General features: G+C 43.8%; 1 protein-coding gene across 1 annotated transcript in view; it reads left to right on the forward strand.

Moving 5' to 3' along the window:
* Positions 1 to 23351, forward strand: part of Dock5 (dedicator of cytokinesis 5) — a 196355-nt gene that overhangs the window by 68727 nt on the left and 104277 nt on the right. The window contains exons 3-5 of the mRNA XM_059273411.1: positions 10491 to 10531; positions 17780 to 17835; positions 19813 to 19909. Of these exons, the coding sequence (XP_059129394.1) occupies positions 10491 to 10531; positions 17780 to 17835; positions 19813 to 19909 (194 nt within the window). The remainder of the gene's footprint in view (positions 1 to 10490; positions 10532 to 17779; positions 17836 to 19812; positions 19910 to 23351) is intronic.

Here is a 23351-nt window from a genome sequence, read left to right on the forward strand (position 1 = left end):
AAGTTTCTGGAATGCCCACATTGGAATGTTCCCAGCAGCTCTGTCAGACTGATTCTGGTCTCCGGGGTTATTGGTTAGATCAAGGGGTGGGCAAAGGGTGTGGTATAGTAGAGTATAGTAGTACCTGTGCCTTTGATTGCTGGGCCATTCACCTTTTGTTAAAAAAAAAAAAAAAAAAAAAAAAATGCTTTCTAGATAGCACATCCCCAAACTACCCTGAGGCCAAGATTCAGTTCGGGAGTAGGAATTGGAAACCAACGTGACCATGTTGACCCACCTAGAGGAGAAGTTCTATGAAGGCCCCCAAGGCAAGGTGTGTCCCTTGTCTTGCACTGGACATGTCTGGATGTGTGTCACCTCTTGTCTGTTCACTGTGACCTGTCCCTTCAACCTGCACCCTAACACTTAGAGCCAATCTCCTGTCCATGGAGCTATGCTCTAGTTGAAAATAGAGATGTGTGTTCTCTGTTATCATCTGTCCTAGGTAAACAGAAAAAGATCTTAATGTTTTTAGCCAGAGTTAGAGTTTATAGTGGAGTGGTCTTAAAAACGGGAGTGTGTGTGAGTGTGAAGGATGAAGAGATTGAAGGCTTCATTGCATTAGATCGGTAGTTTCTTCCAGAGCCCAGATGTGTTCTCTTCATGAGGGAGTGGGGCCTTGTCTCTGGCAGTCCTGCCAGCTCTACCCGCCCTCACCTTACACTTGTATGGTTTGTAGGTACAGATTTTATTCCACACTCCTTCCAATAGTCTGCTCTAGGTCAAAGAGACTTTGTGTTCTCAACATACTCATCAAATGTCTACCAGGCTCTGCAAACAAGGATCCTTTTCTGCTTTAAAATAAATGTTGAAGGGGCCAAAGAGATGGCTCAGTGGCTTAAAATAGTTATTGCTCTTCCAAAGGACCCAAGTTCGGTTCTCCAGCATCCACATCAGGTGGCTCACAAACACAACTCCAGCTACAGGAAATCTAATGTCTCTGGCCTCTGGAGGCACCTGTGCACACACGCATACACACACACATACACACACACACACACACACACACACACACACTTTAAAATGATAAAAAAAAAGTTGAGTGAGAGTAATCAGAATTCATTATATACATGTATAAAATTGTCAAAACTAACTTAATTGAGTAAATAAAAAAAATGAAAGTTGAAGCTGGGTGTGATGGTGCATGCCTGTATGTAATTCCAGGAAGCTAAAGCAGAAAGCTCAGGAGTTCAGGGATATCCTAGACTACACAGCAGTTTTGAAGCCAGCCTAAGCTATATGATGCCTTGTCTCAAAAAGAAAACTGAATTAAAGAAGAAAGCCACACCCTTTCTTGCTCAGAAGGTATGCATATTATTCATGCTGACCTGGCCCAAGACTAAAGTCTCCTCATCTAAAAGACTGAGTTCTGAGTGCCCAGCAAGACCATGGTGACAGCTTGATGCCAGGGAAAGAAACCCTGTGTTTATCAATGCCGATTGCTTATTTATTTTTAAACAGGGAAGTGGTTAGGTCTCAGGTGCCCTGAGTCCTTCACGCTCAAGCTTTCATTAGCAGCCTTGCTTGCCGAGAGGCCAGTAGATTTATCCATTGCGAAGAAACAACAGAATGGAACTGACTATCTTCCCTTCCTTTCGACCTTGCAGATTATTTGCAAAAGCCCAGGGCCTTTAGATGTGAGCAGCTGAGGCTTTGGGCTCCGGGAGGTGGCAGGAATGCTCCCCTGGGACAAAGGCGGCCCACTGTCCTCTGCAATGAGGGATTTCATACTGAGACTTTCTCAGTCCTGTGAGGGCTGGCACCCAGCTGGCTCAGGAGCCCCCAGGTTCTGCACTTCTGTTTGAGGGAAGGCTGGCTCACTGGGTTCTGGCCCTGGAAACCTGACAGGTTTACCTGGTCCACAGGGGTACAACCTTTGACTCTGGCCTAATTAAGCTAGCAGGCCTGAGATAGTTAAAGGAAAAACAACAGGATTTAGCACCTGCTCCTCCTCTGTGGATGCTGCCTCCTCTCTGCCCCGTGTGTCATGTGGGTGCTATAAACAGCAACTTCCTCCGTGTCCTTGGCTTTTAATATCTGAGAGGATAAGCATAATTTATTGATCTTTTATATGTGTGTGAGCAGGACAGCACATTTATCTTGTGATGGCGAAATAAAAGGTGTTTGTGTGGAACATTCTATAAGTCACCCATTGAACGGCACTTTCATTGATTGCCTGGGAAGTCTTCGGCATTCCCCAGTAATTGCCTGAGTCTGGAGCATATTCATAACACACTCTTTTGTGAGCCAGAGTCTCCAAGCAGTTCCATTAAAGGCCCCTTTGTATTTGGTTACTTGTTTATGGATCTGTTTCCTTCCTTCTTCAAGATGATGTCTGATGCACTCCACTTCAAGAAGTGTTTTTATGTATAATGAATGAACGGCCACATGAGTCATGTAAACCTCAGCCCTGATGGACCTCCTCAGAGACTTCTAACCACACTTCCCCCAGTAGCTCATCTGCTAAGTTAGCCTTCCCCATGTACCCTTTCATTCCTTCCTGACTTGAATCCCTGTGAAATTTTGTTTCTATGGCTCTGTTGTTTCGGCTAATTCTCCCCCCCCCCCTCCTTTGCATTATAAAGTAACGATTAGGGCAGAGAAATACTCCATGTCTTGGTTTCCTAGCTTGTGCAACTGTTGATTGAGTAAATGAATTGCAGGTCTGTGCTGCAATTCTATTTTAGAAATAGAAAAAACTCATTCAAAATCAATTTGGGAGCATGCTAGGAGTAACTAGGATGGATAATGTCATTGGTGAGACACAAGACAAAGTACAGCCATGGAGAAAGATGCCTGTTGTTTTTCACACCTGACAAACTCATTTCAGAGACCATGCCAAACAAAAGTTCTCACCCGTATATGAATGATACCAACCTGTTAGAAGTAATTAATTTCTATAGTAATTTTCACTTGATAAGTTTTTTATTCCTTTCCCTTTCCACATCAAGGAAAAATTTATATGCTGTAACATGAACTTAGATAAACAGTAGAATAAGTTTTATCAGATGACACAGCCTGCATGTCACCCCAGAGTGCTCCGAGCTTCCTTCTTACATACGAGTCCCACCTCAGTCATTGGCCACTGTTCTTACTTCCATGTTCTTACTTACTTACTTTACTACCTGCTAGTGAACCCTGTGTCAGTGGGATGACACATGTCTATTGTTTGGTTTTTTTCACTCATTATAATGGTTTTTAGAGTCATTCATAAAGTTGTACATTTTTTCTGAATTGTTGAATAGTACTCATTATATAAACATGCCATAACTCAAACATCACTGTGCCTTTCCTTGAGTTCCACATTTAGCTTGAAAGAATGAAAACATCAGTAAGCATTCCTCCAAAGCCTTTTTTTTTTTTGCATGTGTATGTTTCCATTTATCTTGAATAATTAGGCATGATAATATTGATAAGTCACAGGATCTGTGTAACTTTAGAAGAAATTACCAGCATGGTAAGAGAGAATTGTCATAGTTGGGGTTCTATTGTGATAAAACTCCATGACCTAAAGCAACTTGGAAAGGAAAGGGTTTATTTTATCCTCTATTTCTGCATCATAGTCCATTATAGAAGAAAGTCAGGTCAGGAACCTGGGAAGCGGGAACTGATAAAGAGGCCACAAAGGAACACTGTTTACTGACTTGCTCCTCATGGCTTGCTTAGCCTGTTTTCTTACACCCCTGCCCAGGGGTGGCACTACCCACAATGAGCTGGGCTCTACCTCATGAAAATATCACATGGGCTTGCCCACAGGCCAATCTTATGGGGACATTTTTCTCTCTTCCCAGATATGTCTAGGTTTGTGTCAGGTTGACAAAACCCAACTAGCACAAAGGTCCAGTTACACCTAACCCTTGCTAACTGTGTACACAGTCAGTCTCTTTGACCGTAGTCATTCTAGTGGGTGTATGGTGGTATCCAGTTGTGGCTTTTTAAATGAACGATGTAATTACATAAAAGCCACTGTATTTAACATGTAATTCAGTGAGTTTTGACAAGTGTATATCATCATGAAATACAACCAGAATTAATATATTTGTCTTAGTTACTGTTCTATCACTGTGATGAGATACCATGGCCAAAGCAACTTATTTAAAAAACAAAACAAGGGGTTGGGGATTTAGCTCAGTGGTAGAGCATTTGCCTAGCAAGTGCAAGGCCCTGGGTTCAGTCCTCAGCTCCAAAATAAAAAATAAAAAAAATAAATAAAAAATAAAAAAGTAAAAACAAAACAAAACACTGAATTGGGGACCTGTTTGTAGTTTCAGTGGGTAAGTCCATGACCATCAAGGCAGGGAGCGTGGCAGCAGACAGGCAGGCAGGCAAGCATGTCACTCGAGCAGTAGCTGAGAGCTTACATCTTATCTACAAATTGGAGAGGTGATTGTGTGTGTGTGTGTGTGTGTGTGTGTGTGTGTGTGTGTGTGTAAGTGTAAGAGAGACAGAGACAGAGACTGGGCCTGGTGTGAGCTTTTGAAACCTCAAAGCCTACCCCCAGTGACACACTTCCTCCAAGAAGACCACACTCCATAATCCTGTGATTCTCAGCCTTCCTAATGCTGTGACCCATTAATAGAGTTCCTCATTTTGTGGTGATTCCCCAACCATAAAATTATTTTCATAACTACTTCCTAATTGTAATTTTGCTACTATTGTGAATCATAATGTTAAGTATTTTTAGAGACAGGTTTGCCAATGAGTTTTAATGTATAGGTTGAGACCTGCTGGATTAGGATTAGTAATTAGAAGGATTAATAACCCTCCCCAAACAGGGAACCAAACATTCAAACACATGAGCTATGGGGTCCATTCTTATTCACCTCACCATACCATTTTATGGCCCCCACTGTAGTTGGAATTTTTCTGTCCCACAAGCCGTTCCCAAGTAATCACTCAGAGGCTTAATATTATTATAAATGCTCAGCCGATAGCTCAGGCTTGTTACTAACTAGCTCTTACAACTTAACCCATTTCTTTTTTTTTTTTTTTTTTTTGGTTTTTCGAGACAGGGTTTCTCTGTGTAGCTTTGCGCCTTTTCCTGGAACTCACTTGGTAGCCCAGGCTGGCCTCGAACTCACAGAGATCCGCCTGGCTCTGCCTCCCGAGTGCTGGGATTAAAGGCGTGCGCCACCACCGCCCGGCCAACTTAACCCATTTCTGTTAATCTATGTGCTGCTTTGAGGCTCGTGGCTTTTACCTCTATCCCATTTTGTGTGTCCGACTTGTTCTCCATCTGGCTGGCGACCCTCTGATTCCACCTTTCTCATCCTATCATTCTTAGTTTGGCTTTCCCGCCTAACTTTATCTGGTTCAGCGATTGAACAGTCTGCTTGTTTATTAAACCAATCATAGCAACATATATTTGCACAGTACAGAAGGATTATTCCACAGCAACCTCCCCCCCCACCAAATTCTCTTTTATTTCCTTTTTTAGTCAGCTTCACATTATACAATAAACTTGTTATCTATTGTTTTAATTTTGCTTTTGCCTGCCTTTCCAGGATTCATCACTATTTTTCTCAATTGTAAGTTGTACCAGTCATAAAGATACATTAACTGTAAAAGTTTAAAATGTTTCAAATTACATTTATTTATTTATTTATTTATGTCTGTCTATCTGCCTGCCTGCATATGAGTGTGGACATGCATGTGCCCCTCATGCATGTGGAGGTAAGAGGCCACAAGGCAGGAGTCTGTCCTCTCCTTCCATCATGTGGGTTCTAGAGATTGAATTGAGGTCATCAGATGCCTTTACCTAAGCATGGAGCCATCTCACTGTCCCTGGTTATTTTTACTAGTCCATAATGCAAAACAGCAGTTCCTTCTAACGCCTCCTCATTTCTGATGAGTTTCAGTTCCTCCTGAACTCTTTCTAGTCTTTTATCCAATTAGGAATTGGCTTTTCCATTTTATTTAGTATGGAAGATTACATTAGCCCTCCTATATGCCTCATCAACTCAATGTATACCTGATTTTCACTATCTGTTCATTTCTAACACATTCTTTGGATTCTTATGCCTGTGTGGTTCTAGTGGGAAGAGGTTGTATCCTGGTCACATTTCCTTTCTATAGTTAATCCCTTTTATCTTGACTGTCTCTGGGCTGACCTTTGTTTGATAGTCCTGGTTTGGCAGAGCGTTTCCTGCCCATTAACATGGTCAGCTATTAAATGATAATGATCATTATGATTCTTCTTGGGCCCTGAGGTACCATGCCAGCCTGACCCCTCTGATCCCTTCTTCCCCAGTGCAACATGTCCCATGTCCCATGTCATTCCTGTAGGACTCAGTTGTTCAGGAGGGGAGCCAAGGGTCAGGGCACGCTACACATTCCTTCTACCATTCTCCAATGTTGTAGAATATTATTTTCAGCTGTGTTACTTTTGTTTATGTTGCATTTGTTTAACTCTGTGAAGCTGTGGTACTTTGCCTGTCTAAAACACCTGATGGTCTAATAAAGAACTGAATGGCCAATAGCAAGGCAGGAAAAAGGATAGATGGGGCTGGCAGGCAGAGAGAATGTATAGAAGGAGAAATCTGGGAGGAAAGGAAAGGAGCCAGAAAAGGAGGAGGACTCCAGAGGCCAGCCACCCAGCTCCACAGCAAGCCACAGAGTAAGAATAAGATTTACAGAAGTAAGAGAATGGGAAAAACCCAGAGGCAAAAGGTAGACTGGATAATTTAAGGAAAGCTGGCAAGAAACAAGCCAAGCTAAGGCCAGGCATTTATAAGTAAGACTAAGCCTCCATGTGTGATTTATTTGGGAGCTGGGTGGTAAAAACAAATAACACTCCAAGGCCTTCTTTTTTTAAACCTTCCTGTACTATAGAGTAACACTATGTACCACTATGTACCATTTACATAAGCCCAAGAGCCAAACACTCATTTTTCCTCCATTCTTGCCCATTGCTAGTGAAGCCATGAGCAACTCAAGCTGCTTCTAAATATATTCTCATCACTTCCCCCTTTCAATGCACCCACCATTCTCCTCCTTGTTCCCACCATTTCTCAACTCCCATGTCCGTTCTTCTATAGCAGCCAGAATACATTTTTATTTTTAAGCACAAGACATGATGTATTTAAAAACGCTCTTCCCCCTCCAATGCTTATCGTTCTACTTAGGCTAAAGGTTAAGAGTCCACACAGTCCACGGCACTTTGGCCTGGGGTGACACTTCTGCCTATACATTCGTGTCACCAGGGATCGTTTGAGAAGCTCTAAGTCTGGGCTTGATTAAGTAAGAATATGTGGGGAGGTGGCCCAGGCTTCAGTATTTTAAAGCTTCCCTGGTGAGTCTAATGGGTGTCCAGAATGGAGACCCACACTCCTCTCTTACCCTCATGGTGCCCTCTCCCAGTCTCCTCCTCTGACCTTGAGCTCTTTCTGTCTTTGGACAGAGTTTTTGCCTCATATCCTTCTCACTGGCTGCGCCCCTGTGTGGAAGTTTCTTTCCTAGTCATTTTCCTGCCTGGCTTCTTTTAGTTTCTCAGACTGATCTGAGATGATCTTTGGTCATCTTATGAATTCAAACTCCCTGCATCCCCAGACCCTGCATGTTACCCTCTCTGAGCTCGTCATGTTAGTTCTGTGCTCTCAGCTCATTTATGTAATAAATGTTGTGATAATCAATACTTGCTCTCCACAGCTTGGTATTTGTTGAGCTACCGCAGCAGAGGGAGAAGAACCAGATAGGGATACCTGTTAGGTGGAAGCCAGAAAATGCAGTAGCTCACAGGACCAGCCCCTGGACAGGTGAATGAAGCGGGCAAATGGTAGAGTCTTGACGGATGACGATTATTTAGAGATAGATAAAGTGAGTAAATTCACCTGTGGCATTAGGAACTTTGATAGTTTCAAATGAGAGGAGATATTTTTATCATGGATTGGGGACAGTCCCCAAGAAACTGAAATGCCTTCTTACCCCAGAAGTGCAACCCATCTTGCCACGGTGGCTGGAACTTATTTTTGGAGATTCATTTCACTAAAGTGTAGCTAAGACTCACCCTCTGGCCTGTCTGTCCCCCACCTTTCCTCCTGTTGTGATTACATGATAATTTCGGAACATACCTGCCATTTCTTACTCCCTGGTCTGTGCTTGGCTACAGACCACTTCCTGATACACCGCCCACGACCTCTTTGCATCATGCTGTGTTCCTGAAACCTAACAGCAAACTCTATTTAATTAGGACTGTTTAACACTAACTATTGAGGATTAATGGGAAAACTGTGTTCTTGTTTGTATTGCAACCCAGGTTTATGATATAGGAATAGCAAACACCTGTGATCATAGCCTTGGGAATTATTAGCAATCATTAGTAGCTGCATTCTTAGCGTTCTGACACTAGGAATGTGATCAAGCTCCCAGATGTAGATTAGGTGCTTACCGTACTTGCTGCCAAGGAAAATGAGTGTTCACTTTGACAAGTCCAGAATAATAATTTTGTGCTTTTTTTCCTAGCAGTTATACATACATCATGGTTCTAGAGAGAAGCTAGAAGGGTTATATGGGAATCTTCTTCCTCTCAAGATAACAGGTTTAGGAAACATAATTTTGTGATGAATGGCTGTGTAAAGCACCATTTTCATGCATGCAGATACATTCTTCCAGGGAAGCGGGTCCAAGTCTGTATTGTGATTTCTTAGTTTTGTATGGCTTGAAAAGTGAAAACTGCCTCAGCTGTTCTTTCTCAGCATGGCCTCCAGCTCTGACCTTTATCCATCCAGGGTGATGCGGATGCCAGCCATTAATACAAGACTGTTTTCATATCTTAGCAGAATCAAGAGTATGGAAGGGCATAAACTGCTGAGTCATGGGAGGAATGTTCAGTGTATTCAAGCCTAACCTGATTGCCTGCACATTGGCTTCCTAAATTGAGGCTGGTTTTTTGTCAAGACATCTTTTTCTCAACCATGTAACCTTGATGCAGACTGTAATTCCATACCAGGGCCCTACTCCCATGCCCTTTGTGACACATAGCAAATTCTTTATATTTTTTAGTTTCATTGATAATTTAAAATTTGTGAAAGTGTTATTTAATCTGTAACCAAAGAGGTAAACTGAATTTTCTACTTGTAACACACAAAAACAGAGATTATGAAACTCTTTTCTGGTTGGTATCTTTTTTGTTTGTTTGTTTTTACTCTTCTCTGATACATTACATCCTGACCACAGCCTCCCTTCCCTTCAGTTTCCCCCACCCCCCAGGTCTACTGCTCCTCCTTTTCCCTTCAGAAAAGAGCAGGCCTCCCAGGGACAGCAGCCCAACACAGCCTAACAAGACGCAGTAAGACTAGGCACAAACCCTCATATCAGGTCTGGGCAAGGCAACCCAGCAGGAGGAGGAAGGTCCCAGGAGGAGGCAGAAGAGTCAGAGACACCTCACTCCCACTGCTAGGAGTCCCATAAAAACCTCAAGCTAAACAACCACAGCGCGTATGCAGAGGGCCTAGTGCAGACCCATGCAGATGCCATCATGGCCACATCAGTCTCTGTGGACCCCTGTGAGCCCTGCTTAGTTGATTGTGTGAGCCATGTTCTCTTGCTCTCCTCAGCCTCTCTGGCTCCTACAGTCCTCCCTCCCCTTCTTTCTCAGTCTTCCTCAGGGTTCTTAGACTGCTCTAGAGGCCTACTGGCAGAGAGGTCTGTAGTTCTAACTATAGAGTGTATCTACTTACTGTCTCCTTACATAATACTATTCACAATAGGATTTCCTGAGGCAAGATGACCAGTGAGTACATTGATGCCTTTGATGGGCGTGGCTATAAGAAAAACCCAGAGTTCAGTTGTTTTTAATATAAAATACTTGTTTACGGGCAACATTAGTTGTGGAGTCTGTGATAAATGGGAAAATGTCTGTATATAAATTCCTTCATGGAATTTTATGAAAAAATTAAAACCTGGTATGGTATATGGTGTATTCTTGTCATCTCGGCACTTGGAAGGCTCAGGCCAGGTCCTCCAAATGCTCTTAACTGCTGAGTCGTCTCTTCAGCCCCCTCTGTGCAAATTTTAAGTCTTGTGGTTAGTGAGAGAATGTGGCTGCAAAACAGATCTTTACTGGGCAATAAGTGAAATGGTTCCCAATCTAAGGCAGTGGTTCTCAACCTTCCTAATGCTGCGACCCTTTAATACCATTCCTCATGTTGTGGTGACCCCCAACCATAAAATTATTTCCGTTGCTGCTTCATAAGTGTAATTTTGATTACTGAATCATAATGTAAATATCTGTTTCACAGTGGTCTTTGGTGATCCCTGGGAAAGGGTCATTTGACCCCAAAGGGGTTGTGACCCACAGGTTGAGAACCGCCTGTCTAAAGCTTCATAGGTACTCATCTTTTGGTGTCCATCTCAGGATTGCTGATGGAACATGTGAGTGTATGTTGCTGATGTCCTTTTGTTCTCCCAGAAAACATAATAACATGCTTTGTGTTCTCCCCTCCCCTCCCCAGGCTGGTACAGAGGATATGCTCTCCAGAACAAATCTAAAAAGGTATGGCACGCTGTTCCGTTACTTTGTTCCTGCGACTGCCCGCTAGTTCTCTGTTGCTTTGTGAGATCCCTTTATCTGCTCTCTCTAGAGCTAGTTTGCCTTCCTTTCTGTGACTCTTCCTTTGATCTGAAAACAAAGACTTTGGCCCCTGTGCTCCAGAGGAATAGCGTAAGTTCCTTGGATATGTTTCCTGGGAGCTGATTCAAGAGAAGGCCCCCGACTTCCTGCTGTCTACCCTTCTTGAAGCTGAATAAGGCAGCAGGACAGTGACAGTGCCCTAGGGGCCTCTGTCAGGGAGGAAGGGACAGGATCCACATCTCCCTGCTTCCTTTACGTCCAATTCTTCACTACCCACACTGATGCTGCCTGTCCCCTGATTCATCCCATCAAGCCAGAGTAGTGACTTCAATCTGTGAGGCCCATGGAGTAACTTGGAGTCATTTCAGTAGATTATAACCAACATGCGTAACAGAGAGCAAAACTGAACAACAGAGAGACTTTAGGACACATTTACCTCGGGTATTAATGTTTACGTGGTTCATGCTTTTCATTGTACTTTTTGTTTAGTACTAGAGTATAAGCGTGTTTCTTCTGACTCAGGCAGAGTTTGTGAGACCCTGGCTTGGATGACTTCCTTTCCCATTGTCAGGGCAGCTCATCATCAAACTAAAGAAAGGCTAGAAGCCGCGTCACCATGCTCCTGGATTTACTTTCGAGCCCATCAGCGTTTTTCCTTTGATGGTGCTTGCTGGGGCAGTGTGATGTGGCCAGCACTCTCTTTTGCAAGAACAAAGTTGATAGGGCTTTCTTATTCCACAATTTGTTCGTGTGCCAATAGCAGAGGGTGAGGGAAACGTTTGAATTTGTCAGGGCAGAAAGGGTAGAGAAATTCAGTTTTCACTCTTGGACCACATCACGGGCCAGATGTAGTCCCACGCAGATTGGCCCGGGAAACCGCCAAATCTCAGAAGCCCACAGAGCCTTCACACGCCTGCCTGCTGGGTAGAGGTCACAGAAACCCGAAGGCGAGTGTGGCTGAAGTTGGTGACTCGTCAGTCTTGGTGTCTGCACACTTGTATACACACACACACACTTCAGTCACTTTGCTGATTTCGTAGTCTAACAAAACAAAGGCACATTAGCTGTCCCTGCAGGTGCCAAGTCCCCCTGGTGTGAGCCCACTTGTCCCTGCTGTGCCCTAGTGGCAGAGCTTCTCTGCCCACAGTCAGAGTCCTGTGCCACGTGCCATTTCCAGCTGTGTTGTTTCCACTTCTCTTGCTGACTTCAGCATCCCCAATGTGCCAATGGAGACCCATGTAGCAGTCAGATGTGCTGGCGTGATGCGACTAGATTGAAGACCTCAGGGAAGCCGCTGCCTGGCACATTCACTCCTGCTGTGGGTGGGGTTAGCCCTGTTAGTAGTTATTTTCACTCACAGTTGTGGAAGTTGAGTTTTCAGAAAACAGTAAGAGTTAACACTTCTGGGTGGCAAGATGGCTCCGCAGGTGAGTACCTGCCGTACAGACCCAGGGACCTGAGTCCAAGCCTGGGATCTCACAGTAGGAGGAGAGAACCAACTCCTGAAAGTTGTCCTCTGACCTCCACCAGAGTTCTATGGCCTACCCCTGGACTCCCACAAGTTAACAACTTTTTGCTCTGAATGTGTGAGAGACGAAGAATGCCTGGGTCACTTAATTCTCAGTCCTTTCCTTTTTAAATTTAATATGTAAAAAAGTGAACAGAAAACTTCTCCGACAAATCATATGGAATAACTGGCGGTACACTCCGGTTGTCCCAGCTACTTAGGAGACTAAGACAAGCCTTACTGATGTCCTGTTTCCAAATTATTTGAATGGCGGGCACTTGCCTAGCACACAAGAGACCCTGGGTTTGATCTTACCACCACCACTGGAATATCAACAACAACAAAAACAACAACCAAACCCAGTAGGTACTGTTAAAACATGGTCCCAGGCCTTTACCCTACACAAGGATTTGTTCCAGCGTGGAAGACCTTGCTTTCTAAGGCATTCTCTACTTCCCTGATGTGTCTGCATCCATCCAACTAGTGGTGCCCTCTGGTCTGACTAGTTAACATCCGAGGGGTATGTGTGTCTGTAATATTGCTGGGTTTTTGTTGTTCTTAATTAAAATCTTCTTTAAAACCTGTAAGCTTAGGCCAGGTGGTGGTGGTGGCGGTGGCGGCGCACTCCTTTAATCCAAGCATTCAGGAGGCAGAGGCAGGTGGATCCCAGTGAGTTCAAGGCCAGCCAGCAGCCTGGTCTACAATGTGAGTTCCAGGACAGCCAGGACTGTTACACAGAGAAACCCTGTCTCAAAAAACCAAACCAAACCAAACTAACCAAACAAACAAACAAACAAAAAAAAACACTGTAAGCTTGAAAACCTCACCTTTTGGAGAAAACTATTTCAGTAAGAGCTCCTCTGTCCCTTGATAAAGAAAAACATGAACAGAATTTGGCACAATGATTGTGCATTAATTTTCTTTTTTTACACTAAATTATGTTTCTTTGTGGAGATCCAAGAAACAAAGATGGAATTAAAGGCGTCAGTCTTGAATTTTGCTGAATGTGACACCCCTTCATTAAGAGATGCAGCCTGATAGAAATCCTCTCTTCTGCTGGTCCCTCCTTTTCCTGTCTTGGGGGAAGAGCCATTTGAAAGGACAATTGTTTTCATGGAAATTATTGGTGTCGTTTATAAGCCAACTTACCCATTTGGCCTGGTGATAAAAGGGAGCTAGTGGCTTTGCAAATTGAGGAAGACTAGAGCCTTGAAGGAACTGATCATTCATCTTGGCAGGGCTGCGGGTGTGTGGACAGGATAACAGAGAGAAAATCGTTAGCTGGAATTTATTCAAGTGAGTAGGTTACATTGAGAAGAGGAAGGCAGAACCGAGAGACATCAGTTGGCCCTGGCCTTACCAGAGACACTAAATGGCTACAAATGGCCAAGTGCCACCATGGCACAGTGATGCTGTAGATGACAGAGCAGTGAGCTCACCAAATGAGTGGGCTCTGGATAGCAGCACCTTGTGCCTGCACACCTGTGTAGATTATCTGCCATGGTCAACATCAGTGTCTCAAAGTCATCATCTGTTTATGTTTCTGAGGACCGGTATCATGACTGACTCCCAGGGATCAGCCCAGCCCAGTCACTATAAATTCAGAAGCTTTTTTTTTTTTTACCTTCTTGATTTGAAAAATATTTTGCCAGAATTTTTCTTGGGATTAGCAGTGTTACATTTGTTTTTTTTTTTTTTTCTTTTGGTTCCTAGTATTAAACCTCCCACACCTTAAACATGTCCTGCTTTAGAGCTGCATGCTAGCCTCAACAATGTTACAGCTTATTTTAAACTTTATTGTATACTTAAACACTTTTTAGTGCATTCATCTCTTCGTGTTTATGCATGTGTGCACATGCACATGTGTGCTCATGTGCCATAGCATGAATGTGGAGGTCAGAGAACAACTTGCAGGAGTCAGTTCTCTCTTTTCACCATGCAGGTCCTGGGATTCAAACTAGGATTGTCAGGGCTGGCAGCAAGCACCTTTTCCCACTGAGCCATCTTGTTAGCCCATAACTTCTACTTTAAACTGATCACTCCTATCCAACCCCTTTTCTGTTTTTTGAGACATGTTCTCTCACTGGCCTGGAATTCACTACTTCAGCTAGGCTGGCCAGCAAGCCCCAGTGTTCTGCCTATCCCTGACTCCCTAGCTCTGAGATGACAGACTTGACCATCAAGCCCAGCTTTATGTGAGCCCTGGGGATTGAGCACAGGTCCTCATGCCTGCATGGCAAGTACTTTACCAAGTGAACCACCTCTCCAAACCCAATTTCTTTTTAAGGCCGTGCTTATGCCTTCTCCAGTTATTATACATTGTATATGCATTGAGGACCACTGTACCTCATGAAGAGAGAGGCAAGCATTATGTGTCAATGAAGTTTTTTTTCCTTAGATTAAAAATATGACTGCTTCCAAATAATTTCAATAGGAAGAAGACATTCAAATACTGTCAATTAAATATATTAAAGCTGAGAATGAAAACAGAGAAGTATTATACATCAGAGTTCTCTAATTGGACATGTTCTGAAATGGGCGCGAGTATTCGATCATGGATAGATACAGGGTCCTTGTTTAAAAAAAAGAAAAAAACGGATATAGAATAGGGTAGATTATTGAATCTACTCTGAGAAGAAAAAAGGGGAGATACAGAAATGATAAGATAAAAAGGTAGATTTTGGCCGGGCGGTGGTGGCGCATGCCTTTAATCCCAGCACTCGGGAGGCAGAGCCAGGCGGATCTCTATGAGTTCGAGGCCAGCCTGGGCTACCAAGTGAGTTCCAGGAAAGGCGCAAAGCTACACAGAGAAACCCTGTCTCGAAAAACTAAAAAAAAAAAAAAAAAAAAAGGTAGATTTTGAATCTACTCAGAAAAGAAAGAAGAGAGAATATGGATATGATAAGATAAAAAGGTAGATTTTTGAATCTATTTTTAAAAAGGAATTACTTGTTTTAAATAGTATAAGTAATGAAAAATTTTGTCTGGATTTGTCAAATGTTAATGGACTGGACATTGTTAATATATATAATGGAGTTTTTTGTCTGAATCTGTCAAATGTTAATGGATTAGACATTGTTTTTGTTTTTTTGGTTTTGTTTTTGGTTTTGGTTTTTCGAGACAGGGTTTCTCTGTGTAGCTTTGTGCCTTTCCTGGAACTCACTTCATAGCCCAGGCTGGCCTCGAACTCACAGAGATCTGCCTGGTTCTGCCTCCCCAGTGCTGGGATGAAAGGCGTGAGCCACCACTGCCCGGCCTGGACTAGACATTGTTAATGTAATTCTTGACTGTATATATTGTGTATACTTGTTGTATATACTTTTTCTTGTATTAGTTATAACTTTTTAAATTTTAAACAAAAAGGGGAAATGTGGCTGATATATTGTACACCCCAATAAATTTTCTGGGGGTTGGGAGAACAGAACAGCCACGATATTAAACATAGAGGTCAGGCAGTTTAATCCTAGCATTCCAGAGGCAGAGAGATCCATCCAGATCTCTGTGAATTCAGGGCCACACTGGAAACAACCAGGCATCAGGTGACACACACCTGTAATCCCAGCACTTGAGATCTCATGTCTTGCTTGGGAAAGACACATGCCTTTAATCCCAGGAAGTGATGGCAGGAAGCAGAAAGGTATATAAGGCATGAGGACAAGGAACTAGAGGTTTTTAAGCTTTTAGACTTTTAGCAGCAGTTCAGCTGAGATCCATTCAGGTGAGGACTCAGAGGCTTCCAGTCTGAGGAAACAGGACCAGATGAGGGGTTGTCGAGGTGAGGTTAGCTGTGGCTTGTTCTGCTTCTCTGATCTTTCAGAATTCACCCCAATACCTGGCTCCTGAGTTTTTTTTTTTTTTTTTTTTAATTAATAAGACTGTTTAAGATTTGTGTTACAATGGATTGTAACACAAATGTAATGTAATAAAAGAACAATGAAAACAAATACAGATAAATCCATGAAAACCCCTTATGATCGTGTGTGAAAGTGATTGTTAGTCACTGTTGCTCTCTCATATCACATCATAGTTGTTCCTCTTTTAGAGACCAACAGTGACCTGGTGTCTCCAGTGTTACATTGAATTTGTGTTTGTTTTTATTGCTGCTTAATCGGTCTCCCCTAATCACTCTGTATCCTGTACACTTGAAGAAACTCAAGGTCACCTTCTCTCTCTCTCTCTCTCTCTCTCTCTCTCTCTCTCTCCTCCCTCCCTCCCTCCCTCCCTCCCTCTCTCTCTCTCTCTCTCTCTCTCTCTCTCTCTCTGTGCGTGTGCACGTGTGTGTGTGTGTGTGTGTGTGTGTGTGTGTGTGTGTGTGTGTTGGTCTCATCAGTAGAGGGACTGGCACTGTATGTTCTCACTAGTACATCACCCTGTCTGGTTGAAGAGATGGGGCCCTTTGCTTCTGCCTAAAGCAGTTGCAGGACCCCTCTGCCGTTACCCATGATGAGATCAGCTTAGTCCCCAGTGTTCTGACCATTTCTTGTTGTATTGGCGAAGGATGAAGAAAGAGGGAACATTGCGTAGACAAATTTAACACATGAAATTGGCCACAGGAGCAACCACTGTCAAAGTTCCTGGTTTCTTGTCCCGTTAAGGATTATGAGTACACGCACATTTTCAACTATGGTCCTATGGACTGTGGGCTATCTCCACCACCACGTGTGTGGTCAGCAATCTCTGACATTTAATGTCCACAGAGATCATGCCAGCCATCCCATGAGCAAGGCTAGGAGTAATTGACTCAAGGTGCCAGCTAGTTCGTCTCCTCTGCCATGTGAACTATTTGAAAACAAGGCTCAATGACTTATTCTCCATGTGGCATCTTGAGGGTATTGCACAAGGAGACACAAGCTTCAGTATTCAAGAGAACTCTGTGGATGGTTCTGTCCTACTGAGAAATCTTTTCTGCAACTCTCTAGTTCCCACCCAGTGGTTTTGTGCCCTTCCCTTGGGACTTTTATTGTTGCTAGTGAGCAATGTCCTAATACTGATGTAGAAATGCCTCTTGGGATTACAAAAGGGAGAACAATTGGAGACATTGAAGGGTGAAAATGATCAGGTAACTAATGATTTGCAGTTGGTCTTCAATGAAAGTGCTGACAAGAATTATTGTAGGAACCTACTAAAATGTTAGCGACTCCATCTCACTCACCCTTTAATGGATACATCATGGCATGTTGGCTCTGTAAAGATTCTAGGTTCTCAGTATTACATTCCTTGCCATTGTTGGATTTCTGAGCTGATGGGGCATTTTTGCCTCTTTATTTTCAAAACATCTTATGCATCGTGAGCCCAAATCTTAATTTTCACTATTTCAGTATTTCCATCCTTCCTTTGTTGACATATAGTTGGTCATCATAAGTGATGCCCGGCAAACCCAGCTGGGAATTTCCTTTTGTCGAGGTGGGCACAGCCCTCCTGGAAATATTTGTGCTCTTTTTTTTTTTTTTTTTGGTTTTTCGAGACAGGGTTTCTCTGTGTAGCTTTGTGCCTTTCCTGGAACTCACTTGGTAGCCCAGGCTGGCCTCGAACTCACAGAGATCCGCCTGGCTCTGCCTCCCAAGTGCTGGGATTAAAGGCGTGCGCCACCACCGCCCGGCTATTTGTGCTCTTGATTTGAGATTGTTTTTAATGGCTGTATAACAAGAGTTTCCTTTCCGTAGGGTATTTTCCCTGAAACGTACATCCACTTGAAAGAAGCAACTGTAGAAGATGGGGGGTAAGTTACAATCCAGGAAGACCACTATAAAGTGATGAAGATGTGAGATGACCGTGAAAGAACGTCCTACGCCCATTGGTGTCCTTCTTCTGTCATTGGTTTCTCTTGCCTCATATAGTTCCTCTCTCTGTCTTCTCTTTCTGTCCTTGTTCCTCCTGGACGCCCTTCCCCGGAATAGTAAAGACAGCAGTGGTGAACTCTGAGGGCCTTCCACTTCCCCTCGGAGTTCCTAACTGCTCACTGTGTATGTGAATGAGTCCATGTGAACCTCCAGGGAAGGGGGACGTCAGTCTGCCCTCCTCAACTCTCAACCTTAAACATATCACTTAGTTGCAAGTGCCCCTCAGAGTCTTCACAGCTTCCTGGAGGAAAGCGCTAGTGGTGGGCTTGGGGTGAGATACCAGGGAAGCAGTGTATGGGGATGTGCTGTGTCGTTCAAATCCATTCAGTTTCGATTACTCATTTCTTGAACATGTCATTTGTCCTGCAGAGCACTGACTCTGTGGCAGCTAAGGAAAACAGGAAGTAGGACAAGAGAATTAAGAAAGGAAAAGCTTGACTCCGTGGCTGGTGCTAGGGAGGCTGTCACAGAATCCTGGAACCTCTAAGCTAGATGAACATCTTTGAGAAGACCTAAACTTAGCACCCCCATTTTAAGACAAGAGGTAGAGGCATGCTCAAGTTCTCGCAGGTCGTCTATGGCAGAACCAGCACTAGTAACTATTCTCGCCCACCTCCTCGAGGAATCCTCTTCCCAGTGGGCCATTCCTGAGCAGCCTCCAAATGTCACTTGTGAAGGCAAAGTAGGAGCCCTGTTCTAACTGGATCTGCCAGGTGAAAGATGGGATGCTCAGTTAACTGTTACTATCAGTCAGTTACTATCTATCAGTCAGCAGATAGATACAGATGCTCCTGGACTTGTGGTTATGTCCTTATAAACCCACCAGAGTTAACAATGTCACAAGTAGGCACCGCAGGAAAGTCCATCATTTTATACAATTAATATATGCTAATAAAAAAGAACAACAAGAAATGCATCTATTTCACCTAACATAGCCTGGCACAGCCACCTCCAGTGTGCTCAGAACACTTACGTTAGCTGACAGTTGGGCAAAATCATCTAACCCAAAACCTGTTTTAGGATAGGGTAGCATAGTCTTCATGTAATACGTTCAACCCTGCAGAAGTGAAAAGCCAGCACCTGGGGGTGTATACTTCCCAGCCATCTTAGAGTTGCAAAATCAGACTCTCCAAGTCGGGGACCACCTGCAACTTTCCAAAGCTAGCATGTCATAGATGGTTCGTGAGTCACATTTGCCCTAATGTATCGCCTTACTTGACCTGAAATTCACTCTTCGCTCCATCCTGTGTTTGCGTGTTCACACGGTGGTCCTCTTGCTCTTCCCTGTGTGTTTGTATGTCTTTGCTGTCTTTCTCCTGTTGATAATTGTAGGAGCTCCAGGGACAATTTATGTGAGTAAATGCAGTTAAGCCTACTGAGAGTGAGGATGTCGGTTTGTTTCCATTTTCCATGCTGGGAAGCCACAGATGAGTAGAAGACCCAGTCCTTTCTGGAAGAGGGCATGGATCAATCCTTGCAAACAGATCTTTGAGTGAGATCACATGCCGTGTACCTCTCTACAAAATGGAGCGGCTACCCAATTGAACCAGCTGTTATACAGCTTGGTCATTGTCACTTTCAGAGAGATTTAACATGGGGAAGTAGAGTCTAGGCTTAGCCTTTGCTATGCAAAAACTCAGTTTAGTTTATAGATTGGGCTGTTCTCAGTTCCTTGAGTTTTGGCTCATGTTTACCTGTGTTCAAGTTCTCCAAACTGTACAGCCCTTCAGAGGCAGATCGATTTATTTCAAACCACAGCAGCCACATTCCTGCCTTTGATTGTCAAGAGTATGTTGGTTGGGAGAGGCAGCTCCCATCATGTGCAGTAAAGTGTACATCTCTTTGATTTCCTGTAGGCAGCATGAAACTGTGATTCCTGGGGAGTTGCCGCTGGTTCAGGAACTCACGAATACTCTACGAGAATGGGCCGTCATCTGGCGCAAGCTCTATGTGGTAAGCTTCTCCTGGGGCTCCCCTAGTGGTGGTCTTGGGTGCTGTTTCTGGACCCTCAGTCTGACTGTTAAGACTGCAGAGCCATCTTCTGCATTGAGCGAGATGAGCCTTCCCTAGAGCCCACGATGGTGGAAGCCAGCTGATTCTCATTTCCCCAGAGTTGGGCCACTGATAAAGAGATTATAGAGGGAAGTGGGTGTGATCATAATTCACTCTTGCTGATTGTGAAAGTAATAATGAGTTATAACTGCAAATGTTCACCAAGGCCTTCTTGGGTGCCTTAAACCATGAACCCTCACCACATGGCTATAAAAAAGATGCAGTTACATCTGTTACTATTCTAGCAGAAACCCAAAGCACTTGCTGTTAGCATCTCTATCTGTGCCAACAAATAGACATTTATAAACACCATAGTGCTCAGCCTTCTGAAGAGGGCATTTATAACCATGACCAGTGGACCTTGTAGACTCTGAACCATATATAGTGGTAAGCTGAGGTCAGGCTCACTTAAGTATTCTCTCTCCCCACTGTTTGGACCTCAGAATGCTAATACAAAATGCTAGTTCAGTGGGAAATCGCATAGGCACAGGAGTATTCTCTGTATGACAACCATTATTATGAGTTGTATGTGTGTTTACAACTGGGACTTTGTGGTTTAAACGTAATCTGTCCCTTTTGAAGTTCATGTTAGAGTTGAATCCATTGTGAGGCATTAAGAGGATGAAGGCTGGGACCAAGAAATGGCTCACCAAGTAAAGGCACTTGCATCCCAACCTGACAACCTTAGTTGAATCCTCTGGACCCACATGATGAAAGGAAAGAGCCAACTTCTGTACATTGTCCTCTGACTTCCTCACGCACATTGTGGCATGCATGCCCTGCCCCACGTGAATAAATAAACAGAATTAGTAAAGAAAATCTTACACGGGTGGAAACTTAATCCCGTTGTAGTGCTTAGCGGAGAAGACTTGGGAGGTGGGTGGCGAGGAGGCTATAAGAACATTAACATGGAGGCTCATGATGGAACTCCTGTGGCTTCATATGAAGAGGGAGAGAGCTCAGAAGACACATGTGCAAACTGTGTGTCTCACCATGTGCTATTCTCTGCCAAGAAAGCCATTGTCACATTAGCTCCTTAGCTTTGCTCTAAACTAAGCCAGGGGGCATCTTCTCTTTAAACACAGCTACCCTGCAATGCCAGGACTAGGGCCTGGGACTCGCAGCATGCAACATCATCAGAATAGAAACGGCTATTTTGCAAGTGCACAAGACACTCAAAGTCCATTGCCAGCATGGCGGACTCTTCTCCAGTCTAAAAAAGCTTCCCTTAAACCTGGAACCCACGGACTAATGTTGCTTCTCGGGAGACCTTACTGGTGAGCACCAGTGAGTCTCGCCTATTTAGGGGACTTCCAGGCTTCTGTGGGTGACAAGGAAGTCATATGGTGAGTAATATATTCTCTGACTAGACATGTGAAGAAGTTTATGAGTCTATAGGCTAGATAGCTGGACCCGGGAGTCATTCTCTTTTCTTTGTGTGGCCAGTCTGACTGAGTTACAGCAATACCCCCATTCTTGTCCTTGCATACTAAAGCAGTAACCAGACCTCATTCCAATGCCTGTCCTAAGAGTTCACACAGGATTTCATTCCATTCAGGGCTGTGTATTCCAGGATAAATCATAACCTTAGAAATCACCAACCCTTTGTGGGTAAAGCACATGGCACTTCTCTGCCTACCCAACCTCAAAGCCTCATTTGTGTCCTTTCTTTTTTAATGTGCCTTCTAAACAAACTGATCCTTAATGTTCCCTTCTGGACCATCGAACACTTACTGCTGAATGCATGGTCTGGCCCTTGGGACGTTATGCCCATATTGAAGGTGGTCTTTTGATCTCTTCAGACTTAGTTGATGAGAGCACTAACTCTGAGCCCCTAAATCACGCACTCTGGGAAGGGAAGGATACGGCTGTCATTCCTGTGGCCTCCATTGATCAACTTGTACTTACATTGAAAGCACTCCCGTTCTGGTTAATTGATTGCTTTGTGGTGGATATAGAGGGTTGATGGGTGAGAAATTGCGTGGACATGGGGGTTTATTCCTTAATGTTCTTTGTGGAAATTGTTGAGTGGAGAAATGTCTGAGGTAAGTGCAGGCTGAGTATCCTGCACTGGCTACGTTCTGATGTTGTAATGAAATACCTGAGGGAGAGCAGCTTACAAAGAAAGGAGATAGCTTTATACCATAGTCCTTGAGGCTCAAGGGCCTGATGATAGGAGTTGGTTCAACTCTGGCAGGTACCTTATGGTGTATGGTGTCACAGTAGCTTATGTGAAGGAACACTCAGATGGCATGACGGGAAAGCAGTGCATGGAGAGGCACCTCATGTATGAGAACCCTCCCCAGATACCTAATGTGGTTGGTGCTCCCAGTACCCTCTCGCTAATCTCCACTCCTCAGGATCCTACTACCTCTTAACATTGCCGTGCCAACCATCCAGCCACATGACTCAAACTGCGTCGTGGGCAAACCATGAGCATTCCTGATCTAAAATTCAAGCATCCAAAATGCTCAAAAACTCAAAGCATTTTGAGCACATGCATGATAACACATGTGGAAAAGTCTGTCCTACCCCTGGCCTCTTGTGTGAAGCTTCCTGTCTGTACAAAAATTATCTTGAGACTGTGTTAAATTCTGTTGAGGCCGTTATTGCTGAAGGCAGAGATGAATCATAGACAAATTTCATATTTAGACTTAAGTGCCATCCCTAGGAGAGCTCATTAGGTCTATGTAAATATTTTTTTAAAAATTGAAAAACAAAAAACAAAAAACTTCTCACATCCCAGGCATTTCAAATCATTTCAAATAAGGGGTCCTCACCCTGTGCTTTGGAAGGAGTTTTTGTTCTTGTTGTTTGTGTCATGTGTAAGTACAGAGAAGGTGACTGAAAAGACCTTTTCTGTCTCTCTAAGAGATGACTTTATGGCTCGTTTTTTTCACTGTGTCCTCTTGTAGCCACACATGATCAAGACATGTTTTCCAGGGAAAAGAACTAAGAAATAGGGTGGGAAGTGTAGCTCAGTGGTAGAGTGCTTGCCTGGTGTGCATGAGGCCCTGGGTTCCATAACCAAACAGACAGACAGATATAAGCAGAGAGAGAGGGGTGTGGGGGGGGGGGGGGGGAGAGGAGTGGGGAGAAGGAGGGAGAGAGGGGGAGAAACAAGAATGAGGAAATAGGACAGTAGTGTACCTGTCCTGTCAATGCCCCACCCCCAACCCCAGCAGTTCCAGGGTGATGGGCTGATAAGCACTTTCGAACATTTCCTTTGTGAGCCCCCACCTACCCATTTAGTAGCAGAACTGAGTTTTAAGTGCAAAGCCTAGTGAATTAATTGATTTTTTTTTTTAAGTTCTCTCTCAGAGGACAGCACATTTTCTTTTTT

Source organism: Peromyscus eremicus, chromosome 9 (genome assembly GCF_949786415.1).
Source record: "Peromyscus eremicus chromosome 9, PerEre_H2_v1, whole genome shotgun sequence".
NCBI classification, from domain to species: domain Eukaryota; kingdom Metazoa; phylum Chordata; class Mammalia; order Rodentia; family Cricetidae; genus Peromyscus; species Peromyscus eremicus.